General features: G+C 42.7%; 1 protein-coding gene across 1 annotated transcript; it reads right to left on the reverse strand.

Moving 5' to 3' along the window:
- Window positions 1–1,131: 1,131 nt before the first annotated feature.
- SCLY (selenocysteine lyase) lies at window positions 1,132–9,858 on the reverse strand. Its single transcript, XM_053461103.1, has 13 exons — window positions 9,826–9,858; window positions 8,279–8,368; window positions 7,956–8,068; window positions 6,777–6,877; window positions 5,706–5,871; window positions 4,391–4,518; window positions 3,936–4,100; window positions 3,494–3,600; window positions 3,352–3,388; window positions 2,899–2,982; window positions 2,123–2,222; window positions 1,816–1,891; window positions 1,132–1,590 (listed from the first exon to the last, which is right to left on the reverse strand). The coding sequence occupies exons 2-13, from the start codon at window positions 8,356–8,358 to the stop codon at window positions 1,431–1,433; spliced, it is 1,317 nt and encodes a 438-aa protein (XP_053317078.1). The 5' UTR covers window positions 8,359–8,368; window positions 9,826–9,858; the 3' UTR covers window positions 1,132–1,430.
- Window positions 9,859–16,871: the final 7,013 nt, after the last annotated feature.

The following is a 16,871-nucleotide window of genomic DNA, read 5'->3' on the forward strand; positions in this document are numbered from 1 at the left end:
TACAAATATTTTATTTTGACATCTTCTCTATTTGTCAAGCAATTACCATTATTTGATCAGCCAACCCCAGCTAGCCCTCATTTCCTACATTTCTAAGCATTGCCCAGGATCACCTCTCCACGGACGTCACATCTTGATTAAACGATTTGCTCACGATTAAATTCCCGTGCATTCAGTACTAATCTCTCCTGCCTTATACTGTCTCCTTATTTCTATACAACGGCATTACAGATCCTAGATGCTGGCCCTGCTCACTTTTTGCTATGTGACGTACTGCTTGCCATGGCCTGTTTACCCGCTTTACTGGGTTAGCAAATCCAAAGGTGCTCTATAAATTAATAAATAATAATAATGCATTATATTCTTCCCATAAGATCTTATAACAAGCTCACGACAACATATAAAATCAGCCGCTATTAAAGTCGGAATATTTGAAGCGCCATTACGCTTTTTCAACAGAAACAAAAATAGATTCCGCTTGTTTGATGGAAATTCTCATGAATATTCTGATTTGTACATGGTTGCTATTTGGTGTGTTACACATGGAGATCATTTGGCTTCTCCTTGCCTCCCACAGATTTTATTACATAATAATGGGACTGGGATCTGCCCAAGCCTCATATACCAGTATATACATATGTCCCGGAAAACATGGCGGATATGATCAGGTACCAGAGGAAAGGGCAGGCTGGTCTCCCATATAAGCTCTGGGTCGCGTGTGGCTGATGTGGTCGCCCTAGTTTAATGACATTAAATTGCAGAATAGTCTGCTTGCCCAACGCAAAAAGATGACTAACCGAGGTCGCGTTCCACCGGCACTCTTGTTTCGTTTATGCATGTGCTGTTTCAAGTATTACAGGATATCTATTTAAATTGGTATGTTTACATCTGCATCAGATTACACGTTCCCAGGTGATCTATATAACTGCAGAGTTCAGCTTATTCATCAATAATGTATATAACGGAGATGTATGTTGGAATTCGTGTTATTCACAACGGCTTTTCTTTTGATTTGAAAGCCAACTGCTAAAGTTTTGCATTAGAAGAGCAGGTTCAGGATTAAAAGCCATTTCCATGGTATATTATATGTTACCACAGTATATGGCATCCAAATACATACAAAGAACATTATGTAGTGCAATTCTCAGTTTATGCCATTTAGACTAAAGGGGCCAGATAGTTATGCTTCAGATTCCGATTCCTCCATTTCATGACAATTTCATAATATGACCAGATTAAATCTATCGACACAATCAAAAAAATGAAAAAGTTTGGTATTATGGTCCCTGTTCTCCCCCCCAAAAAAACGCACCCTGTAAAAAGGGGCATTTACCCCATAACCTAATGGTCACCTTCCTATATCTGTACAGACACCCATGCCCCCCCCAACACCTCCAACACAATACGTTTTGGGCCTGAAGGCCTTCCTTTCACTGTGTTTGCTGTGTTTCAAAATGCTGCACAGCTTTCTGAAGGTCTTTGATGATCAGGTCCACATCTTCTTTAGAAGTCTCTCTTCCAACACTAAGACGCACTGCCCCCCGTGCCACTTCATGGGGTATCCCGCAGCTCAGCAGCACTGGAGATGGGCTGTTAAGACATATATATATATATATATATATATACACTCAATATATCTAGGTGCCCTACATACAATTCATTACAGTAAAACAGTTGTCATTACTGTCCCAATCTCCACAGTATGGAATACGTGTTTGTGTAATGGAATGATTAATAATATGCACACGGGACAGGCATGTTTAACTGCATCCCCATGTTCGTGATTGATTCAGATGTGATGGTTCAAAGGCTCACCTATCTCCTCGGTCTGAGTGACAAGCAGCTCCAACACTAGCCAGCAGGTAACGGCACTGGGACAGCCACTCGCGACCTGCCAAAAGCCACAAGTTTACATTTCACGAACGGCTAATACCGACGCAGACAGGAGTTATCCATTAACACGGAAGGGTTAACATTAGTCTGAAACACCTGGGCTCTGGAACTTTTTAGTACTTGGCTCACCTTTGTAACCACACTGGCTTTGGGTGTAAAGTATTGAAAGGCTAGTGAGGAAAATGTGCGATAATGGCTTGTTTTACAATAAATTTGGGGAAACAGTTACCTAGAATGGATGGTCTCAGCAACGATACATTGCAGGTATTTGGAAGCCGCTCTGTGCCAGGGAAGCGAGAGTTAAAACAGATCCTTTCACCAAACGCAGCCTGTAAATTTAGAAAGAAAATGCTTATACAACAAGGTCAGAGCATCCTGGCCGTTCCTTATGGATTCTGCAGAGAGCCACAGGGTTCTGAATACAAAGAATTCAAGTCAGAGTGTTGTGACAGCTGAGCTAACATTATCTTTCTGCTCTGGAAATGACCATAGTTTTTCCTTTAGACATATTTACTACTTGTATGTGGAATCTAACACGCAAGTCATCAGAATAAAATCCAGTGACTGTGTGTACAATAGGGTTCATTAGTTAAAAAGAACAGAACCCCTGCCCCCCTGGACAATTGTCATTGGGACCACAAGACTTGGCCTAAGGAGAATGGGGCACTTGCCGGCGTATTATGGACCCTTGATTAGTAAAAAGTTTTTTGCATCCACATCCGATACAATGACTCTGCTTACTGGCAAGAGGCTTAACATTATATCCAAAAGGCATGGTAAGAAGAAAACAATCATATTCAAAGTAGATACACAGGGAGGTAGAGAAGTGGAACTGCTGCTCAGCAGACGTGGTAGAGGTTAACACATTAAGGGTATCTAAACATGAAAGGCATAGGCATGCGGCTTCCCTGAAGCAAGACAGAAGGTCTGAGCCTTTAAGGATATTTTTCATCCTATGGCTTTTCTTATTTAAAGTATGGATTTTTTCATAGGGACTCTTCTCACCTCTAACCTCTGCTCCAGGTAATCCCGCACACTCGTCATATGTGCATTGTATGAACTGACGTGTAAGGACACCAAGTTCGCAGCCTGTGGGGAAAAGTAATGAAATCTGCAACTAGTAAATGTAAAATAATAACACGGGTTACTGTATTGTACAGCATCTAATACAAGGAGTACACCGCTGAACTTGAAGAACAGGTGAGTAATATAAACACAAACAACATGCCTGCATATCTTTTTCTACTTTTGGCTTTCATTGGCTGGCAAAGTGGATTGGAGACTTCAAGTTACTTATAACAAAACACTTATTATATTTGTAGATCAGTCTGTGCGGAAGCCTAAAACAAACAAATGATAAAAAGGTGATAGATCTGTGAGTCATGAGGGCAACACACGTTGATCCCAAACAGCGGACCATCACACTGGAGAGGCAGGTAGCCAGTCCCAGCAGCTCACCTTCCCCAGCCCAGCAATCATTGGCGTGTTCTCTGTCCTGCGAGAGAAAATTAAGTAAACAAGAGCTATAGTTTATTGAATTATGCTGCATTTTAAAAGGGCATACGTGTCGGTGCAAAACAACGCAAGGGGCAGTTCTCACCCCGGGCGGAAGTTGCGCTCCTGTCCTCCTCCATACAACATCGGAAGCAGAGGGGACGTCTGACCAACGCTATTCACGTACAGGGCACCGATACGTGGTCCGTAGAACTGTTTCAAAACAAAGGCAAAATATTAAAGCCTTGGTGCGCCATCCGTTTAAACAATTATTTTTGGATGGAGTGTGGCTGTTGCCCCTTTGGTCCATGTTAAATATTGTGTATCATTGCTACTGATCAATCACATAATATATTGCAATTTATTGTTTCTTGTGGAACTAAAAAGACCTATACATTATTTCTATAGGCTACAGAGAACTGACCTGTGTGTCACACACTGCAATATATCAGAAACTTTACTATCCATTGTCCACACTTGTGGTCGGAAGTTCAGGTGCACCCCACAGTTTCCATTTGTGTACTGGAAGACCACACAATGATTGTTACCTTGTGCCCTACAATCGTCAGGTAATTCACACCCAGCTCCTGGACATCAACCTCCACCTTCCCCAAAGCCTGGGCAGCATCGGTGTGCAGTAGAATTTTGGGAAGCCCCTGCGCAGCCCGTTTTTGGGAAATAGAAGCCAAATGTTGGGACAACTCACCTATAGGCTGCGGAAAGAGAGTAGAAAGGTTTTAGCAAGAGCACTGATGAGACCTATTGATTCAGAGATAGCAAGTAAATATCAGCTGATATGGTTTGAATGCATTTATTTCAAGAGTGGAATACGGATACAATATGTATGTATATAGATGAATTTATCGCCTATGTCACTTCAAAGCTGTGTGATCATGAATTACTTGATTAGAAATACAACAGAAACGAGACGCAGGTATTTCCTTATGAAACAGCGACCAAAATGAAGAATATGAACGTAATGAGGTTATATGGGTCCACTCACCATGATAACGCCAGTTTCGTTATTTGCCAACATGATGGACACTAGACAAGTGTTGGGACGCAAAGCTGCAATGATATCTTCCACCTCCACACGACCAGTCAAAGTAGACACCGGCACGAAGGTCACTTCTGGATTAGACAAACATCAGTAATGAGCATCTTTAGCACTACGGTGGTGTCACCGGCGGTGTGGATTCGATAAACCACAGAACGTGTATAGTAACGTCAGTGTAACACATCAAAAACTTTAAGCGTTACTCTTTCAGTGTTACTGGTACTGCACTGACTAGAAGCAAAACTGGAGCTACAAACGTTTATTCTTAGTAATGAGCACCGGGTGGCACTACGGTATTATGAACAAAATACGTATAAGAAAGAAAAGTCTGAGAGTCCGGTCCATCAGCAGACACTCCTTACTAACTCCTGGTGAAAAGGCTGTTGCCCTCTATCTCATACATACTGGAATATTAATATTTACTACATGGTGTTATAAGCAAAACATTGCATTTGATAGAGGATTTGGCCCATCTAGTCAGACCATTTTTCCAGATGTAAGACTCAGACTTAGTTTGCCCCTGGTCTTGCCTTAGCTTTATCCCTATACCATGGGTATTTAAATTCCCTCACTGTATTAGCTTCTACCACTTCTGATTGGATACTGTTCCACTTATCTACTACGCTTTCAGTAAGGTAAAACTGGATGTAAAGCCTTCCAGCAGGCGCATGGATAGACATAAGGCTGTATTTAAAATAACACAAGACAAATGACCAAATCAGGCTTGATGTAGCAGAATAGATGCGCTAAATCTGCCATCAAACCCTGTGTTTCTACATTAAAGAGCATTTTACCCCTTACTATCCTGCAGAATGTTTTATACGGAAAAAGCATAGTACAGGAAAACAGTGGTCTTCTTTTTCTGAAGTGATAGTTCCCTGAGAATTTCTGGTATACAGAAGACTCCTGTTGTCCAACTGAAAGCTCCTTTTTGTATAACCCTACACAACATCCAATAAGTTCCAAATGATATCTTGGAAAAGGTGTGAGAATCTTCACAGTCTTAAGAAGCTTGACAATAACAAAGCAGACAAAGAGCGAATGTCCAATGGATTTACTGATGGGGGTTGCTTTAGGAAAACACAGTCTGCCCATTTTTCTAGCTCTAGCAAAACCTCAAACATACTAATTTGGTATTTGGAGTTTTTATACATTACAATAGCTTTACGTCTGTTGTGTCGCGTGTGTGTGGGGGTTTGGAGGGTATTACAGGACAATGCACACACTCCCTCTTTCGGTGTGCTCATAACATGGGACATACCAGCTTTCTGAGTCCTCTGCAAGTGAAGCAGCGGTAGTGCCACGGAGTCGTGTTCCACGTTTGAGGTGATGATGTGCGGCAGAGCCCCGTCTGCTCCATTACTGCTTCTTCCTGGGGCAGCAGCGCTGAAATGTTCCACTGCTGAGAACAGCACCATGTTGTTGGCCTGGAAAACACAGAACGTTTAGATCACAGACAATGTCTCAAACGGAATGATTTACACAGCTCCCGAAATCACATACTGGCTGAAACTAATTGAGGACTGGGTACTAATTTGCAATAAAACTTGTAATTTGCAATAAAAAATAGGCCAGGACTCACTGATCATCCGGGCTTTCGACCTGTGTGCCCTGTGGCCAGTCTACGATAAAGCTCATTAAAATGAATTGCAAGGAGAGTTTGAAATCACATGGCTGTGTCCCTTTCAGTTTTCTCACTAAGACTAACTTATGATTTGTTTTGTACTACAATGATTTGTGAAACAGCTAGTCCAGCAAACCACCAGATGTTGGCGAACTAAGCAAACGCCAGGTTTGGTCACTTTGGGAGAGGTGGATGTACATCAGCTGGCAGGCTGTTTGTTCACCGGTTTGGTTGGTAGGTTCTACTATACCTGCACAGCAATAGTGATGATTATACGAAATTATTACCGTAAATGTCATTTATACTCTCTACCTACTTTCAGTCAAAACGTGCAGACAGAAAAGGAAAATGAATCATTTATCAGACATCTACTGAAATGTAGAAACAAAACGTGTTTGGACCTAAATACTAAAAGGTATTTATTCTTCAGCCATTGCAAGCTTGATGGGGTTTGGCAATGATTCTCAATGATACATTTGGATCGTATACTCTTGCTAATACTCTTGCCAATGAATGAAGGAGAACTACAGCCACCAGTGGCAGCTATACTTTATTATTACTGCATAGTAAGTAGTAGGCACTCATAAAACCCTCTTTCCCTCTAATATTCAATTGTATCCTAGGCATGCATTTTAACTATGGCTGCACTCATTTCACGCAGTTCTACGCAGCCAAACCTTCATACTGAGTACGGGAGAATATTCTCACTTCTGTGCCTCCGGAGGTAAAGATGATGTCCTCTGGTTTTCCACCCACCATTCTTGCAATCTGCGCCCGTCCCGTGTCTATCATTTCCTTGGCCTTGCATCCTACAAGTGAGGGGCGATGGTGTTATCAGCTTACAGGTAAGTGATAAAATAACAGCAAACAGGATCAACGCTAAAACAATGACTCGCAGCTTGAATATCATTACTTTGTACAGTCCAGGCCCCCCACAGTCACTAGTTTCCTAATAACACTGTTTGGACACACATGGCACTATTTATACAAAACTTGCTTTGTAAAATAAAATGCCAAAATGTAAACCCAGTTACCCACATGCTCATATGATTGCCAACACAACAAAAGGGGTAACTAGCTCTAAAAGAGAGGCACACACTTATATCAACACTAATTAAATGAAAATACATTAAAAAGAATAACACATATTTTGTACACTATACATTTTAAATATACTCCCTGTGATGTGTGTTATATCACTTTGGATGTAATCTGCAATGAACACAACACATAGCTGCATGCCAACTGATGTGCTGTAAGTCTATGGGCTCGTTACTGGGCATCACCGTACACTACATTCTTATAGCAACAGGTTTTTATTTCCATGTCCCTCAAGCTTATTTTTAATTCACCTCTTTAAGTATCTCAGTATCACTAAATAGCACCGGCACAACCTGCACTGAACCAGAACCGGCAATCATTTTTCACAGTATCAGTTTATCTTCACTGGATTAGCCTCCCCTGTCTGATATAATCTGCTACCAGTTGCTTCATGATATTTATGTTAATAATACGCACAATGTTTGGGAATAATATATATATATATATATATATATATATATCGTGCTCATATATTATTAGCAGGGCTTCTTTCTTAACACAAAAAGTACCAGGTCACCCAAACTTGAGATGTCGCTCAGCAGAGTGTAGGCCAAGTTCCCCATTTTCTTGCTGATGTTGAGTAAGATCTGAGAAGCACACAGAAAGCCGGGCTGCTCGCAAAAGGTACTAATGTACTTCAGACACAAAGCCTGCCAGGTTGTCATTTCAATGACACACAAGGTCCTTTTTCACGGGGTATAATTCACTCACAGAATGTGTGATGAGAAGACAGTCACCAGTGCAGACCACGAGCCCCCCCCGCCCGCCATGCCGCATTTTCAATACCTGCAGTATAACTGCTACTTGGGTTACCCCAACCTTCTAGCAAAGCTTCTGTCACCACCTCAACCACTTCTGCTGCGGGTGGAGTAGTCGCATTGTAATCTAGATACACCTTGCTGTTCAGGGTAGGAGACAAGCATAGCGTGAATATAGGTGAAGACACATCAGTACCTTACAAAATCTACTTCCACTGCAGAAACATACTCTGAAGGAGCAAGAAACCGTGGCTAGCAGCAAGCAACTATCACTGACTATTCACAAACAACAACAAGTGCTGACTTCATTAATAATAACAGGTACGTTAGGAAATCATTCTCACAACTCACCGCTGCTGCGAATGCTTGTCTCTGCTCCCCAGACAATTTCCTTCTCCTGACAGCGGATTTGTCCAAGATTTTTGTTCCATAGCCACAAAGCTGCGAACAGAAAACAGACAGGCATAAGTAACCCCAGCACGTGTGTGTTACCCCCTCACAGAACAAGTGGGGTAACAAGCCTGGGATGTTTTGATGTCATGAAACACGGAATCCCAGGAGGGAAAAGGAGATTACCCCGGACTCACACTGTATACAGGTTCAGAAGATCGCACCATCCAGTCTATACGGGTTCTACATACATTTGTTTGTTATTAAATAAAGCTATATAGTTCACATTCGCTGATATTTACGCTGTGACATTCATTCATTCATTCATTCATTGCATAATTGGCGATATCTTACGCTGCATTCATGACTTATTTTGCTGGGACTGTTTTTCCTCGATCTCTGTGCTATTTTGTAATGGTCTCGGTGTACATTTACCTTGAGGAGTTATGTCATATACGTCATACGTTTTGCTTTAAGGCCAAGAAACACGCGCCCCAGATAGTGAATACGGAACGTGTGTTTCTCGGCATTCAATGAATACAGGGCCCATGATAATAATAACACGGATAACACACGGATTGCTTTTCTCAGCGTTATACACAGTTATTCCATAGACACACAGATAACGATGCATTAGCTTTATACCACCATAAGATCATTAGCTTTAATCACCATAAGATCAGAACATACATGCAGGACGGGATGTGACCCAACTATACCATTGTCTCTGCATCTGAACAGGAGACCAATGAGGTCCTGAGAGCTTATGTGACTACACCTTATCGCTTTCCACCAAAGTCACTGCTTTATGTCCTCACACACCTGGGGATGTACAGAAGACGGGGGCGCGGGGACGTACAGAAGACGGGGGCGCGGGGACGTACAGAAGACGGGGGCGCAGGGACGTACAGAAGACGGGGGCGCGGGGACGTACAGAAGACGGGGCGCGGGGACGTACAGAAGACGGGGCGCGGGGATGTACAGAAGACGGGGGCGCGGGGACGTACAGAAGACGGGGGCGCGGGGACGTACAGAAGACGGGGGCGCGGGGGCGTACAGAAGACGGGGGCACGGGGACGTACAGAAAACTGGTAACAGAGTAACTTAATGTAAACATTTCATACACACCATTACAGTCGCTGATATACTAGATTGGAGGAAAGCACAGTTCCCGGGGGTGTTTATAATGAACCGGTCAACAAACCCTTTTTGAGCATGAAATGCAAATACAGCAACTTTACAATAATTGGGAACTTTCCTAAGATTTAATATATGATGGTTCACAATCTAAGGCTCAGCTGGTAAACGGCCATTACTTGCGCGCAGTGTTCTAATAGAATCTTTAGACGCTTAAACATGTTATGGGTCAGCATAAAAAAATTAAAGGTTATTCCCGTTTTGGAAGCCTCAGAGGGCTCTTCTTTAGATGTTGAAACCACCCAGTGGCACCCTGCACAGATAAGATAACGCCCATCCCATACAGCAATAAAAAGCATCTCCACACTCACTTTTCAACCAGGAAGCGCAGCAGGGACCATAGAGAGGAGGGTTGGAGGAGAAACTGTCATTAACCATAGAGAAAGCACTGTATAGACAAGCCCGGGATCGTAGTACATAGCTGTGTGTTGGAGGGACAGGCTGTGGGTAGTGATTCAATGCTTTATGTGAATCCAGAAGTGTTTGTTCTTTTAAAAACTGAACCGCTCAGTGCCCCCCCAGGTGCTGACGTTATAAGTGTATGATGGTACTCCTGCAGTCCAGACTCTCGGCAGAGGTGGTTCCTTGTAGCCTCTCAGGACACAGGCACCTGCCTAGGTTATTTAGATGGCAGGGCAGACACTGCTTTTAATAAAAAAACACAAACTAAAGAACTAACCTCACAGCCTTCTAACCCCGTGTCAGTTTCCAAGGGAGCCGTACCGGGTTACCATTTCATCTATTATACAGTATTTTCTCTGTGTTTACACAGCTGCTGTCATTGATACAATGATTAATACTATATATATGTGTGTGTGTGTATATATATATGTGGAACGAGGGTTCCAGCTTCTGTTACTGGTACATTTGATAATTAAAATGGACATACAAACTACATGTTATGTACATAGGAATTCGCTGAGAGGCATATAAAAAGTCCCTAAAAATCCCATACGAGAAAATGTCAGATGGTTCATGTAGCTGGAATTTCTTTTTAACTGAGGTTTGTAAGACATGACTTAGTGCTTGATGTGGAAATAAAAACAGAACTTTGTGAACTTTTTGATTTCTGTGTAAAGCAGAGACGCTCTATTTCTGGTTGATGTCATAGAGAAACGAAGTGACCGGAGATGTTAAGGGACGGTAGATTTGTGCATTCACATTCTTACAAACTTGGTTTTTTTTTTTTAACAAAAATTGCCTGTTTAATGCGTTCGTACGAATCTCTGATAACGAGGCCACCTCCGACAAAATCAATGAAAACAAATTGCAAAAGTGCCAACATTTCGCTGCCACCTGTAGACACCTCCATTACAAGCTGTTTTCACTCTGCCCAATCAGCATTTACAAGGGGAAGGGGGAAGCGTTAGATATATACGGTAAGTGTGCCGGTGGTCCTGCAGTGTGGATCTCATCCTTAATCTTGAGATGGTGCTGATGTAGATGAGTCCAGAAGGTGTCAGGAACTGGGAATGTCAGGAACTGAGAATTGGGAATGCCCCCCAAATGTAATTTCTGAATCGGAATTTCTTCCGAGCCAAACAGCTGAGAGAGGAATGTTGTTGCCTGTCAACAAATGCGGTAAAAAGCAAAATAAAAATTTGGTCTGAACCAATTTTTTATATATAGAATTTGGAGGGTTTTTTTTAATTTCCAAAAACTGACTTACTTTTGAAGTTAGCCGAAAGTCAGAAGGTAATCTTTTGTTAAAAACAGAAAGCACAAACCACTAAAGAGGCAATGTTCTACCACCTTGTTATTGTTATTATTATCTGTAATTTATATAGTGCCTACAGTTTATGCAGCGTTATACATTCAAAGGGTTTGACAAAACTAGAATTGACAGACTAAGAGCCCTGCTCACAAGCTTATTACATGCAGATAACCGTACCTGGGAACTCTCTGGGTTTGACCCAGAGACCTCTGGGAGAAGCACTCCGGGTTTGACCTGGAATCCTCCGGATTGCGGGGGCAGGGTCTTGACATGCCCCACTCCCCACCCATTTCCCACTTTAAATGGGGGTGTTTTCCGCTAAAGCCCAGTGACATCAGCGGGAATGCCCTGTGACATCAGGGGGGTAAGGCAAGGGTAGGTGCCGCGTGGCCTGAGCCCAGAAGATCCCAGTTATGCATAGAACAATATTGTGAATACTATTATGGTGCTTTGCCCTAGGTCCTCTTAATGGCATCTGTGCTGGCCCAGCATGCCTTATGCTAGAGAAAATAAAAGGTCCAGTGCTGGGCTAGCACAATTGGTGTTAACATTAGGCAGATTTACAGGACCCAGATGAAGGTGGAGTTTGGCTCATCGTTTTCTCTGCAGGTGGCCTCTGGTAAAAGGGAATGATGGATGAAAGTTTTTCCAAGGACTCTAAAAGTTAATTTATTATGTATTAGCAATTAAACGTGAGACGTTTGCCGCAAACACCTTGCCACAAACATGTTTTTATATTAGAAAAGCTAAGTCTTTATTATGTATCTCAAATATTTCTTTAAGAGGTTTTTCAAATTGTAACTTGATCAGCCATGTACAGGAGGGCCATGTTGGGCAAATCCACTTAGTGCCCTTCTGCTTACTTGAGTTTGAGTTTTGAGGCAACAAATTCAAATTGCCCTGTTTTCTTACAATGCCAGTCCTTTGTATACTGCTCATGAGTCAGCTGGGAATTATGGCTGTTATTTAATTATATTAAATTCTTTTTTTCTTGCTTTTATTTATGATATTGATTAGGTTACGTTTTGTGTGTTTTTATTAAATTTTGGAATTCACTAAAAATAAGTTTGCTATGCAGTCAGGGTTGTAACTAGAAACCATAGGGCCCTGGTGCGAAAAATGCCCCTGGGCCCCCCAACTTCCACAGCTGGTCTGTGCCTTCTTTGCCCCTTCCAACATACAACATATGTAAACACACTTACACAAATTACACACACCCATACTCACTAACACACACTTCATCTCACCTCACTTACACAAACATGCTGACACAAACATGCAATTACTCATCCATATTCACACGCACAAACATTACACGTCCATGCGGCATGGGCCCTGTCACAGCTGCGACCGCTGTAGTTGCCCCAGTGCATACAGTTACTCTGCACCTTTGAGCCAACTATGTTTAAACCAAAATGCAACAACAGCTCCGCCATGTTGCTCAACTCATTGGAAACATGCTCCCACTTGCACTGTTTAGACAGTTAAAAGTATCTTTAACAAAGTAAGAACTTTTCTCGATTCCCACCTGTTTGTCACAGATTTTTTTTACTTTTGTCCTAAAACTCAATGCTTCATAAATCCACCACTCAGTGGTCTAACAGGCATGGTGACAAATGGGGTAGTTAAAACCAAGTCCAGGAGTCTTAAAGCAGTAGAAAACTGTTCTCCTCTCGCTCTTCTTCCAGGTAGTTTATCATGGAGGCAAAATTAGATGTATGCCCTGAATGGCTCATATCTGTTTCCTTACCAATCTTCTTAAAAAATTCAGAACGTTTGGAAATCAGATTGAGATTTGGATTTCTCAATGTCATTATTTCTTTTTTTTGTAGTAGTGTGTGATTTTGAGTGGTTTTGTAATTATCTTAATTTGTTTGGTATTTTTGTTTATATAAGCCCTTAGTATTTTGATATATATTTGAATGCTAGTGTCCAGGTACTTAAAATGTTTTAACCAAATGTGGATTAAGCAATGGTCACTGGAAAGTCCCTGTTATTCCATATTTCGATGCAGCCAGATAACACAGCTCTGCTTACATTAAATTACCTGTACTGAAAAATCTTCAAAAGTATGTATCTGGGTCTTGTGACTCTTCTGCCTTATCTAAGAAAGCTGTCCAGTTTGAAGATAGTTAACAATATTATTATATCTAAGTAACACAATATACAGTAAGCATGCAGGGCCGGCCTTTGGGGTGTGCGACCTGTGCGACCACCGTAACGTACCGCTGCCGCCAGCAGCGTACCTAGCGGGGGGGGTGGTCCGCACCGGGTGCCGCTCATCAGGGGGGCACCCGGCACCCCTCCAGAGACGGACAGTAATGTCCGCCGCTGGAGGGGCAGGCTCGCAATGGAGCGGTATCGGAGGTCTTTAACAGACCTCCGGCTCCCTTGAGTGATTTTAAGCCGGTTCAAGGATCTCCCTTGAACCCGGCTTAAAATCACTCAAGGGAGCCGGAGGTCTGTTAAAGACCTTCGATACCGCTCCCTTGTGATCCGCGCGGCAACAGCTGCTGTGCGCCGGGGTTTGTTGTCAGATCCCGGCGCACAACACTGAAGCCGCGCCCACCGCTGTCCGTGCCCTCTGACCCGGAAGAAGACAGAAGAACTGAAGCAGAGGAGCGAAGAGAAGGGAAAGGAGCTGTAAGGAGAAAAGAGGAAAGGAAGGAAAGCATTCAGCGAGAGTGGATTGGTGTATGTGTGGATTGGTGTATGCGTGTGGATTGGTGTATGTGTGGATTGGTGTATGTGTGGATTGGTGTATGTGTGGATTGGTATATGTGTGGATTGGAATATGTGTGGATTGGTATATGTGTGGATTGGTGTATGTGTGGATTGGTATATGTGTGGATTGGTATGTGTGTGGATTGGTGTATACGTGTGGATTGGTAAGTGTGTGAGAGTGATGGGTGTTATGCTGTACCATTTCCAATGTCTTTTTCATGATCTAATTATGCTCTAAAAGTACATCATTCTATACTGTTCCATACAGTGGCAGAGCTGGGAGGCAGAGGCCTTGGACCCCCACCGCAGGACTCCTGAAAGGTAAGTGAACTTCAAAGAGGGAAAGGGTAGATAGTTAGGAGGGGGTAAATAGGGAGAAGGGAGTGAGAAAGGGGAAAGGGGGTAGATAGGGAGAAGGGAGTGAGAAGGGGTAGATAGGGCAGAAGAGAGTGAGAAGGGGTAGATAGGGCAATCATACTCCTATCATGCCAAGTCTGCAAGTACATCCTGGAATCTGGGTATGCCTGGGCATGATAGGAATGTGATTGCTGTTAATTATATATATATAATATTGTTATTTAATTGTTTTGTCCTATTTTGGTGTGTTACTTACTTTAAATAAAAGTGTTAGATTTTTTTATGGTGTGGGGGGGTCATATTCGGTTTTGGCCAGGTAAATGCTGCACTTTCGGTTTCAGTCCAGAATTCGTTTCGGTGCATCCCTACTACTAAGCCAGACAATGAAGTGGTAGGCCTACACCACATCAATGTTTGGCGTAGTATATAGTGATTGGGGTTTTGTTACAAGTTTTGTTACAAGTTTTTATTCCTTTCTTTTTTTGGGATGGGGGGGCGCCAGAGGAGTAGTCCGCACAGGGCGCCAGAACACCTAAGGCCGGCTCTGTTATCATGTGGTGTGTATGAGAAGCATGACCAAAAGCTTTGTCCTCCTCAAAGTGACCCTAATCATCATCCATCTTACCCTCATAAAGTAGCGTGTTTATGAAGCCTTCCAGTCTATTAGGAGACAAAAATCTATGAAGAAGTCAGAAGTTGTACCTTCAGTGGTGGCCCCTTACTCGCCATCATTATCACATTCACTGCCCTTATGACAAAGCCGCCAACACTGCCTAACCCAGGGCAGCTCCACCAGTTGCAACCTCCTCACTACTGCTCAGCACTGCGATATGACATCATATCCTGGGGCTTCGCCTTTTAAGGACACACGGCGGTGGGTGGAAGGAAACTATGGTGGACTGTGCCAACTGGCACATCCCTCTATACAGGGCCGGACTGGCGATGGTAGGACAGTCTTGGCACTTTAAGGCTGCGACTGCCTGATAGTGTCTGCCGCTCAAAAGAGGTGCTGTCTGCGAGAACCCTCCATGCATTGGCCTGGTGTGCCAGTTGGCCAGTTCAGGTGTGCCTCTATAGTGCCGGTTAGGGAGATCAGTGATCTCTCTTTTATCTGGCTGATTGAGAAGCGGGGTTACAGGGGGCCTGAGTGCCCAATAGGGTGGCTATCCTGAACCTGCTTTTCCTGGCCAGAATACACCACTGCTGTATGTCTGATAATGAGAAACAGTACAATTATCAGTGCTGGTGCTGACAAATGTCTGGTCTGACACTTCAGAAGTACATCAATACAAAGAACAATATGGAGGAACAGCACTGTTGGTGCACTGGCTTGTCTGATCACGTACCAGAAAGATGAATAGAGCATCCTTGAGGAAGGGCAGAAGGAGTAGGCATGAAAGAGTGGCATCACTACAGAGGGGAGCTTGATAAGTGAACACCTGACAGTGACACACACTAATCCAAAACACAAACATGCAGCTTGTGAAGTTATTTCCTGGGACACACAGCAAGGGTGGGAATGACAAAGGGGTCATTCTTGCTTTTTTGAACAGAGATGGGGCTAAAATTGACATCCAGTTGGCTTCAACCCCAGTAAAGAATACAATTCATCAAAGTATCCTTTGATACCACCTGGTACATCCTCTCTGCGCTTAATATGAAGCAAGAAGTGGGGCCTCAAAATATTGTTTTACGCAAGTGCAGGAAGCGGAAAATTAGTTGCATAATGAAACACATCCACTGTGGCAATAAGCGGGATAATTTATGGTGATGAACAGAGTCCAGTTGATACATTTATTGCCTACCTGAGTAGATTTAGAGTGCAAGCTTTCAGGACCTCTCAGGTCTCTTCCTCAGGCACATGCTCCCACACAGCTAGAACACATATGAACTGTTTTCTCCATCAGTTTTGCTAGAAAGCAGAGCATACACAGTTTCAAAGAGAATCATCTGAAATGTGAATGCATTCTGTAACATGGCGGCAGCTTCTCCGCCTCTTTAGTGAGTATGTGGTCACCATGTGGCGTCAGTTCAGATCCAAGCCTTTTCACTAATATTGGATCTTTCTGAATTAATGAATGAATACACACAAACACCCAAATTCTCTTCATGTAACCTATACACTTCTGCTTTACATGTTTCATGCCAATGAACCTTGTCTATCCAGTTAATTCTCGAAAAAATGGGCTGTCTCATTGGTCGAACCTAATACATTCTTATTGGCTTAGTTATTATCTTAAGCATCATATAAGAGCGAAGCATGCAATACTAAAATTAGATCGCAAATTGGGAAACAGGGAGTTCGAAAAAGGTAAGGCAAAGAATTATTGCGGGGCATAATAGAGACAAAGCAATAGAAAATTATATGAGAATTATGTGCTAGGAATATCGTGATGCTCCCTGTGATTTCCCTTTTTTTTGCAGTTTTAGCCAATGTGATGGAATATTATGTTTGGTAAAGCTGCCTATAAATGCATCAAAGCATGAAAAGGCAACATGGTTATTTATATATGTGTGTGATTTGCAGCAGATAATTGTTTCCCGAATGAGTCTTTCTGCAGA

This window comes from Spea bombifrons, chromosome 3, assembly GCF_027358695.1.
Source record: "Spea bombifrons isolate aSpeBom1 chromosome 3, aSpeBom1.2.pri, whole genome shotgun sequence".
Lineage (NCBI taxonomy): Eukaryota > Metazoa > Chordata > Amphibia > Anura > Pelobatidae > Spea > Spea bombifrons.

Bases quoted from the DNA above. Each gene is read 5' to 3' on its own strand.
- SCLY (XM_053461103.1), bottom strand. From the start codon at position 8,358: ATGGAACAAAAATCTTGGACAAATCCGCTGTCAGGAGAAGGAAATTGT. The intron at 5,872-6,776 runs GTGAGAATATTC...TGTGTTTTCCAG, and splicing joins TTACCTCCGGAGGCACAGAA to GCCAACAACATGGTGCTGTT. The intron at 4,101-4,390 runs GTGAGTGGACCC...CTCTTTCCGCAG, and splicing joins ACGAAACTGGCGTTATCATG to CCTATAGGTGAGTTGTCCCA.